This window comes from Canis lupus, chromosome 3 (genome assembly GCF_048164855.1).
Source record: "Canis lupus baileyi chromosome 3, mCanLup2.hap1, whole genome shotgun sequence".
Lineage (NCBI taxonomy): Eukaryota > Metazoa > Chordata > Mammalia > Carnivora > Canidae > Canis > Canis lupus.
Genome location: NC_132840.1, coordinates 48260364 through 48269742, shown reverse-complemented (window position 1 = coordinate 48269742; position 9379 = coordinate 48260364). Strand labels below are relative to the sequence as shown.

Here is a 9379-nt window from a genome sequence, read left to right as displayed (position 1 = left end):
CAGGGCAAGAATCTGCCTTCCATGTTACTGTGGGGGACTGTTTTACCAAATGTTTTTTTGTGACATAAAATGGATCCAGCAGTATGTTTCCATACTGCCCACCACCTAGCCAGTGATGTTTCCAGTTTTCACGTCCATCTCAAGGAGCAAATTTTTGTGTTAGAGTAGGATAGATTATGATGTAGTGATAAGTAAACCTAAATATCTCATTGACTTAATGCAATTTTAAAAAAGATTTTATTTATTTGAGAGTGAGCAATTGAACAAGCAGGAGTGGGGGAGGGGCAGAGAGAGAGGGAGAAGCAAACTCCCTGCTGAGCAGGGAGCCCAATGCAAGGGCTCTATCCCAGGACCCCGGGATCATGATCTGAGCTGAAAGCAAATGTTTGGCTGACTGAGCCACCTGGGGGGGCCCTGCAAGTTAAGTTTCTTCCTTGCTCAGGGTATTGGTTTAGTGGAGGTCAGGGGAGTTAAGGGGGCTCTGCTCCATGCAGTCAAGAGGCTGTTGTTACAACAGACTTAGGTAGCTTACAAACAACAAATATTTATTTCTCACTGTTCTGGAGATTCAGAAGTTCAACATCATGATGGCGGCAGATTTGATGTGGTGCCTGGTGAGAGTCTCCTTCCTGCTTCATAGATGGCTGTATACTCACATGGTGCCAAGGGACCAGCGATCTCTCTGGGACTCTTTTATAAGAGCACTGATCCCCTTCCTGAGGACTCCACCCTTATGACTGATCATCTCCCAAATGTCCCACCTCCTAGCACCATCACATGGTGGATTAGGATTGTAACATATGAATAAGGTGGGGGGTGGGGTACAGGCTACAACAGGACCTAGGAATGCAGGTTCTTTCACATGGTACTCTCCAACAGGACCACTGGTCTCAGAAGCAAGAACTGCAAGCCGAATTGCCAGATCTCTAACCCAGAAACTTGTCACCTGAGAATCTTGGAGTCTGTGACCTTCGACAAGTCATAGAAGAGAAATCAGCCACAGGCTTCAGCCCCTGCTAGAACCTTGAGGACAGAGTCATGTGGGCTCTTGTGAATTCCAGAACTGATGTTGGAAGCCCAGGAAGATCCTTAATTGGGTTTGGGACCCAGCAGCCCAGTCATGGAGTCTGGAGAGACTTGTGGGATGAGGGCTCACCTAAGCAAGGAATCTGACATCAGAAACCTTAGGTTCAAGGCTTGGCTTACATCTGACTAGTCATGTCCCTGAGTGTCCATAGAAATGGGTACCCTACAGGAACACCTGGGTGGCTCAGTTGGTTAAGCGGCTGCCTTCAGCTCATGTCATGGTCCCAGCGTCCTGGGATCGAGTCCCGCATCGGGCTCCCTGCTCAGCAAGGAGTCCACCTCTCCCTCTCCCTCTGCCCTTCCCCCTGATCACGTTCTCTTGTGCTCGCTCTCTCTCAAGTAAATAAATAAAATCTTAAAAGAAAAAAAAAAAAAGGAAATTGGTACCCTACAGGCTGCATGAGATGGTTTCAAGACTTTAAGGAAGGTGATACTTGGGAAGATGCTTTGAAAGTACAAAGCACAAGACAAATACTACTTAATATGACTCATCCTGCTTCTGCAGAGCACATCCTCCACTTGGCCAACAGCTCAATTGCATTCAAAGATCAGGGTGGAGTAGCTCACTGCAGTTCCTTCCAGCACTGTAAGGTGGGATTCTAGCTAGACAAAATCCTCCCTCAGGGACTCCTTGGAGGCCCCCTCCAAGGTTCTAAGGCTGCCAGTCCCAAAATCTGGGAGGTTTTGTAGCTCATGGATCCACCACGTGATGATGGAAGGACCCAAAAAATGCTTCCAGGAAGCTTTTCTCGGCAAACACGGGACAAAGTCTGGACCCTATGCCCCACCTCTGGCCCAGCTCCAAAAGTTAGAATCCTCCTTAGCCCTCTGTCTTCACCCCACCTGTCCTCAGCCCTGACTTTGGGATTTCTCTGCATCATTATTTTATCCCTTACTTGCTAACTGAAGCTCCTACTGTGGGGCCATGTGTCCCAGACTATGGCCTTCAGCCTCAGTACCCCAACACTGGACGAGAGGGGGAGAAACCACCAAAGAGAAGCATCTTGGTTTCAGCACATCTGACCTTAAAAAAAAAAATGTCTTCTAATGTCTGTGGGGGAACACCAGCTGGGGTGATCAGGAGTCTGGAGCGTCCCTGCTTCTGCCATAGGCCAGCTGGGGAGCATTAGCTGAGATTTCCCCTCTCTGGGTTTGCATCTATAAAAGGCAGGTCTGGACACAGTGGCCACTGCTGTAATTCTGAGATAGGGAGCTGAGGGACAGGAGAAGCAGCAGGTGAATGTCCAGCTGGCTGACTCCCATGGGGATGGGCCTGGGCTCCTCCTTCCTCCGAGGCTTTAGCAAGGACTCCCCATCTATGCCTCCACTCTCTCCTTCTGCCAGGACAGACACCTGGTGACAATCTGTTCGCAGGGTCATCCATCTGAGGCAGGAGAGACTAGGGGAGCAGGACCCCAAGCCCTAGTGGAAGGTGGCTGTGCCTTTGGCCATTAGCCTGAGCCCTCCTGCAACCCCTACGTGGGACTTGGACTCTCAGCTCCCAGATCCCTTGAATATCAGCCTCCCTCTTCTTGTCCACAGGTCACCACGATGGAGTGCTTGGTTCACCTCCCCCACCCCTCTGCTCCAAAGCCCTCTGGGAGTTGAATTCAAGTACTATTTGAATAATTTACTGGGAAGCTGACACTCAAGCACACATATTTTATTTTCATAGAATGCACCCATGAATACTTTACAGTGTAATAGCCTAGAAGTCTTCCAGCAGGATTTTCCTGTCCCACGGAAGGGCGCTGGGCCCTCTGGGCTCCTTGGGGTCGGGAGGGGCGCTGCACCCAGGTCTCAGGCAGACACATGTTCAGGAAAGAGGGCGTGTTCGTGTTCGGGATGGAAGGTGTCCCTTGTGGGACTTTCACCGACTTACAAGCGCCATCTGGTTTAGCTCAGAGTGCAATTACTGGTGATTTCTTTGGCATCTAACCCATTGCTGGGACAGCATTCCAGAAACAACGTGGGCACTCTGCTGTCTGAGCAGGCTCGACAAAGAACACAACTGTGAGGGAACATCTACAGAGGCCCCATCCAAAGTGTACACATGGAGTCCTGGGGCTGCAGAGGGTGGGGGAGGCCACCATTATCCTCCTGGGGCAGCTTTGGGGAGAGTCATTAGAGCAGGCGGCTCCCCTCTGGGGTTCAGGCCACTGTCCACCATACCTGGACTCTTTGGTTTTGCCTGGCGGCTCCTCCTTCCCTCTCTCCCCCCAGCCCCTCATTTGTGCTCCCTGACTCTGAGCACCGAGGTCACTCAACCTGGGACTTCTCCCATCTGTGAAGGGACAGATCCTCTCTACCCACGGGAGACTTCCAGAATGGTGCCTGCTCAGCCTTCCTACAATCCAGGGTCATCAGGGGAAATAAGCCAGGGTGGGGAGGGTGGAGACTCGCTGTTGGTGGGAGACTCCGGGGTCAGGCTGATCTGGGGACCATGGCAGGTTAGCAGTGGTGTGCAACCAGAAACAGGCCCTACACTCTATCCACTGCCCCCAGACGCTGCCTCCTGGACCGGGCGGCCCCCCTCCATCCAGGAGCCACCTGGATAGTCCAGCCCAGCCAGCCACCCAGACACCGGCGTTCAACCAGGGCAGTGGGGCGCTCCACACCACCCCCAAGCCCTCCCCTCCCACACCTCCTTCCCTCCCACCTGGCATCTCTCCTCCCTTCGGTCTGGTCTCCTGGGCGCCGTTACTCCTCCTGCAGCAGGGGCTCCCGGTCCCCCTCCTGCACCCTGTCGTCCTCCTCCTTCTCCATGCAGCCCACGGTGGCCGCCAGCCCAGCGCCCACGCCGCCCCCGACCACGGCGGCCCCCGTGGCCCCCACCGCGGCCCCCGCCGCCACCATCCCGGCCTCGGCGGCCAGCGCGGCCGCTGCCATGCCCGCGCCCACCACGCCGCCCGCCAGGCCCATGAGCCCCGCGCCCACGGCGCCGCCCACGGCAGCCAGGTGGCCGCAGAAGCGCATGGTGTAGGAGTCCATGAAGACCTTGGCCTCGGCCTGCAGCTCGGCCTCCAGCGCCTCCAGGGTCTGCTCCCTGCCCTGGCACAGCAGGGCCGCCCCGTGGCGGGCCAGGATGGCGTCCTTCTGCGTGGACAGCAGGTTGCGCATGGTGTCGGGCAGCACCCGGAGCGCAGAGAAGATGCGCTTGGTGGCCACGTCCTGCGGCGGGAGAACGCGCGGCGCTCAGCGCCCGCCCAGCCCGCAGCCCCCGCCCTACCCCGCCGGCGCCCTCACCTGCTGCCGCACGTACTCCTCGAACTCCTTCTTGGCGGCCTCCACCGTCCTCAGGTCGTGCAGCTGGGCGGCCATCTGTCCACGGCAAAGCCAGGCTGCCTCCCTCCGCCCGCCCCCGCCCTCGTGGGCCACCCAGGGCGCACGCACCCGGCCCCCCAGGCCCTCCACGGGCGCCCCCTGTACCTCATCCGCGGAGGCGAACCCAGGCCCCGTCCTCCCCATCCAGCCCGACAGGTTCTGCGGAGACAGCAGGGGAGGGGTCAGGGTGGGGGGCGCCGGGGGTGGGGAGGGATGGGGGTGCAGGTGGGGGGCGCACCTTGATTTCCTGAGCTAACTGCTGCCCCGTGAGCAGGCGTCTGTCCCCCCTGGCCACGGGGCGGCCCTCGCTCCAGTACCCCTGGCAGCGGCTCTTGGCGTGCTGGGGGGCGGCGCTCAGCACATCGGCCACGTAGGCGGAGAGGTGCCCCAAATCGTCATCTGTGTCTGAGGAAGAGATTCCTCATGCTGAGGAGACCGGGGGCTGAGCAGGATCGGGCTTTGGGAGGAGAAAGGGTGTCAGAGGCAGGGCGCAGCTCGCTAGGGCAGGGGGGGCCGAGGAGGGCAAGCTGTGGAGGCCTTGCTCCGGGGGACACTCACCGCCTGGGCTGCCCTGGCCTCTGGTGGCCCACTGCCGCGCCGGGGTGGGCAGGAGGTAACAGCGGGCTCGCCTCCCTTGGAGCAGCTCCTGAACCTTGGGGTACTTGCCAGAGGATTTCTGGGGGATGGAAGGGGGGACCTCTGAGTTAGGGACCAGACTCCTGTTCCTGGCTCGCCTGCAGGCCCCCTCCCGCCCCCTCTCACCTTCTGCCCAGTTCCCCCCACCTGCCCCTTCTGCCCCTCTGTCTGTACCCCTCACCTGGATCATGTCACCCACGCGGCCCAGCCCTGCCTTGCTGGAGTAGGATGAGTCCCGAACTAAGAGATCCAGGTGCTGGAAGAGAAGGGGTCCTGACACCAGCAGCCGTGGGGGTGTGAAGGTCTGGAGTGACAGGTCCAGAAACGGGTGTCTCACCTGGATTGGCACCATCCCATAATGCCTGCCCATCACCTCGGCCACATGGACGAACATCTGGGGATGAGGCACCAAGGGTCATGGCTGGGTCACTCCAAGGACTCTGGCTCTCTCCCTTCTGGGCTGGCTAGGGGGGCCCCCTTCCTGCCCCTCCCTACCCTCCCCACCCTCCCCATCCCCCACACTCCCAGCTCTAGGACTCCCCTGCCTCCCCCAACCAGGCCCTCAAACCCACCAGCCCAGCTCCAGGTCATGAACTCCTAGGCCAGAACTAGAAGGCACCCAATTAGGGCTGGTCCAGTCCCTTGGCCTTATGGTCACGGCAGGGATAAGGTGGCACCCCAAGACCAAATTTTCTCCTCACCTCCAGATATTCCAGGTCTGTATCCTTCAGCTCCGGGGAGGTATTGAGGATCTGGAACCAAGGAGAACAAGATGGAAGAGGGTCTGCAAAGGCAAAGAGATACTGGGAAGACCCCGGTGAGGAAGGAGCTCACAGGCTGACTGTGGAGCTGGGACCTGGGAGACACCTGCCTGGGGGCCTCCGCAGCCTGCAGGGCCTGGGCTGCCCATGAGGGACAGCAGGCAGCCCGGGAGTGGGCCTGCTGACCTTCAGCTGCTCCTGGGGACCTTAGACTTCCCTTTGGAACAAACTGTGTTCCCACCTTCACTGACTGGGGGCATCCCTCCCCTGCAGGGGCAACCCCAGAACCTGTGGGGACCCCAGACACACAAGTCTGTGAGATCAGGGTCACCGTCCCAAGCACTCCCAGGGCCAGCCCAGACTGACATGTGCCCTTCTGGAGAAAGCTAAGCTGGAGCAGGGCCCATGGGGTGGGGCACCAGGTCACAGCGCCCTCACCTGGTAGGAGCTCAGCATCGTGGTGAGGGCACAGAGCTTAGTCCGCGTTTCTCTGCTCAGCTCAGGGCTCATGGCATCCCCTGTGTCCACCAGGAACACGGCCACCTGTATGGGGGGAGGGGCAGGAGGGAGATGAACCACGGGGTCAGGCCTGCCTCACTCCTCCACGTGCTCCCCCCAGCCCTGCCTTTGCCCACCCCCGTCTTCCAGTCCTGCCCCCAAAGCTTTCTTTCTCCATTCCCTTCCCCTTCATCTCTGCTCTCTGCATGTCCCAGCCTCTCCACCCCCCACCCCTGCCGCAATCTTCACCTCCTCTGCCTTTTATGTCCCTCACCTTCCTCCCCTCCTTCCCCAGCAGGAAAGGGTGGCTCCACATCCATATGCCCCTGGTAAGGCTATTGGCACCCCACCTGAACCCCTGCAGGGACCCTCCTCTCGGCCAGCCGCCCTCCCCTGACTCCTGCAAGGCAGAAAAGAGAGCATCAGTTGGTCCATCCGGCCCCCATTCCCCTCCCAAAGCCAGGCTGAGGCCCCTGACCTGCCCCTCCCCAGCCCCCTGCCCCAGCCCTGCCCTCACCAGGCTTGGCAGGCCCCGGAGCAAGTGGTTGAGAAGGAAGGTCTTCCCTGAGTGCTGCTCCCCCAGGACAGCAAGGAGGCAGACAGGGGTGTCCCTGGCCAGGGGGTGCTTCAGGCAGCGGTTGATGGCTCCCATCCTCAAGATGAGGCCTCCAGAGGCATTGATTCGCACCAGCAGCAGTGGCTCTGCTCTCACAGCACAGGTCTCCTGCGTCAGGAGAAAGAAGGTTCCCTGAGCATCCAGGTCATGCAAGTGGGTCCCCAAGTGTGGTGTGCATCTGACACCATCCCATAATAAGACTGTGTTCCCCCAAACTGTGTGCCCCACCCTGACATCCTAGAATAGAGCCAAAGCCACCGGTCCCATCTTGGATCAGACCTGGGTTGCTCCACACCCCACACCCCACACCGAGGCCTGGTCCCTGGACCTGCAGCACGGCGGGCAGAGGCCTCTGCGGCAGGAGCTTCATCTTCTCCCCCAGACTCCGGAGGCCCCTCTTCTGCTTGCATATCTTCCGGCACTCTGGACAGCAGGGCGGCTCACAGCCCGGGACGCGGTGTGTGCTGAAGCACCGCGTACAGAAGTCATGGCCACAGTCCAGCGAGATGGGTTCCCGCAGCCTTTCCAGGCAGATGGAGCAGGCGGGGAGCTCCCGGGGCACCGCGGGCCGGGACCCCAGGCCCAGCTCCAGCTTGGGGAATGGCGTGTGGGACCTGGGAGGCAGAGCGGGCTGTTGGGAGCAGCATGTGGGGTGCAGGAATACGGGCTAGGAGTGTGGGGGGCAGGGTGCTCCCGGAGAGGGCATGCTCTGCCCATCCCTCACTTGCACCCCAGAGCCTGGGGCCCGGGGGTGGGGGCAGCAGAGCAGTGGTGACAGGGCTCTCGACAGGCAGAAGCTGCCACGCGGCCGCCGTGCATCCATGGGCAAGCTCCTGCACTGACTGATCTGGGCCCCCGTTTCCGAACGGCCCAGAGGAGAGGCAGCAGCCGTGCTCCCGGGCCGTGTGGGGCGCTCCCTGCCCGGTGCCAGGCGCGAATGCTCATGAAAGCCCTCTCCCACAGCCTTCCACTGCCAGGGCTCCCACAGGGGGCCGGAGCCCCAGGGGTGGTACCTGCACACACACCGTGGGGCCGGGAGGAGAGGGCGGGAGCCTGCCCGTGTGGGGCAGTGGGCTCTGCTTCTCCCAAGATGCCTTCCGCTTTCCCTCCTGGAGCTGGATTTGGTCTCAGGCAGTGCCCACCGGATTCTCCCCGGCCCCCCCCAGCCCGGCACCCAGCTTCGGGCCTCCCCTGGGGCAGCCTGCGGGAGGCTGGTGGCCGCGGCGCCTTGGAGCAGTCCTGCGGGCAGGCCCTGCCACTTACCAACTGTTGCGACTGCTTCCCATGAAGCTCCGTTTTCTCTCCTTGGAGACAAAATTGAGGGGGGGGATAAAACATTATCTAGAAGAGAATCCAGATTTCTGTCTTCCTCCTGGGTTTCAGTGGCCCCCATCCCCTCTCCGCAGACCCATCCCTCGTCCCCAGATGGCCCCTTCCCCTCCCCGCCCTCCCCCCAAATCTCAGGACCCAAGACTTGCCTGCTTGCCAAGCCGGTGACAAAAGGAGATGATTGACAAGGCGGACCTCGGCATGGGGGGCTGGGAGTGAGGAGAGGTCTGCAGGCAGAGACAGGAGGAGGCCCGAGCAGGGACACTGGGCTGCAGCAAGGATGGCTTTCCTCCTGGAAGGGCTGGCTGAGCTGTGGCAGGTGGAGGGGGTGGGGGATGGTCTCCCCAGAGGAGCCGACCCAGACTCGTCAGCGCTGGAAAATAGATGTGACAGTCGGGAAAGAGGAGGCTGCCTCTGGACTCACCCCAGGGGGAGGAGACAGGACTGCGGGAACCAGGGCTCCGGAGGAGGGAGGGACCGAGCCAGGCCCAGAATCCCTGGCAGAGGCTGGGATGCAGGCAGCCGAGATGGTGAGTCGCCATGGAGACGGAAGGGAAAGATAAGGACAGGGAGGGGGAGGAGGGATGGAGAGAGAGGAGCCGTATGGGTGCCGGGCAGAGACGGAACCATGGGCAGGCACTGTCCCTACTGGCCCAGCCAGGGTCCTCCCAGGGCCACCGGCACGGTGTGCAGGAGAGGTGTGGGAGACGGAGGACGGCACCGCCGGAGCTGACCTGGAGAGGGGCGGGGAGCCTCCCTCCCTTCCCTGGAGGAACATTCTGCTGCACGCCCGCCGCGAGTGGGGCTCCAGGATGCCAGCATATCGCACGTGGCCCTGCGCATCCCCTCCACCCAGCTTTTCCCAGCCCCCCTGACTTCTCTGACATTGGCTGTGTGTCCCTGGGTCTCTTCCCCTTCCACTGGCTTTCACCCTGCTTCGAGCTTGTGACTGTCACCTCTGGACCTTCTAACCGCTTCTTAACTGGGCTCCTCCCATCTGCTCCCCAGTGCACAGTCAGCATAATCCCCCACCCCACCCCACCCCCCACACCGGCCATGGCTCCCTCCTACCATCAGATCAAAATTCCAAGCCACCTGGCCTGCGTCTGTGGGCCTGAAACTTCCTCTC

At 60.4% G+C, this 9379-nt stretch overlaps 1 protein-coding gene across 3 annotated transcripts; it reads right to left on the bottom strand.

The window, feature by feature from the left end:
- Positions 1 to 2728: 2728 nt before the first annotated feature.
- Positions 2729 to 9179, bottom strand: RNF112 (ring finger protein 112). 3 transcript variants are annotated; one of them, XM_072820935.1, is made up of 15 exons: positions 8985 to 9179; positions 8400 to 8623; positions 8185 to 8225; positions 7250 to 7535; positions 6823 to 7029; positions 6580 to 6705; positions 6246 to 6350; positions 5748 to 5798; positions 5384 to 5440; positions 5228 to 5302; positions 4969 to 5086; positions 4649 to 4815; positions 4516 to 4569; positions 4333 to 4407; positions 2729 to 4257 (listed from the first exon to the last, which is right to left on the bottom strand). In XM_072820935.1, the coding sequence occupies exons 1-15, from the start codon at positions 9091 to 9093 to the stop codon at positions 3787 to 3789; spliced, it is 2166 nt and encodes a 721-aa protein (XP_072677036.1). In that variant the 5' UTR covers positions 9094 to 9179; the 3' UTR covers positions 2729 to 3786. The 3 variants fall into 3 exon arrangements, with proteins under 3 accessions (XP_072677036.1, XP_072677035.1, XP_072677034.1); XM_072820934.1 differs by lacking the exon at positions 8985 to 9179 and having other exon boundaries at positions 4649 to 4809; positions 8400 to 8899; XM_072820933.1 differs by lacking the exon at positions 8985 to 9179 and having other exon boundaries at positions 8400 to 8890.
- Positions 9180 to 9379: the final 200 nt, after the last annotated feature.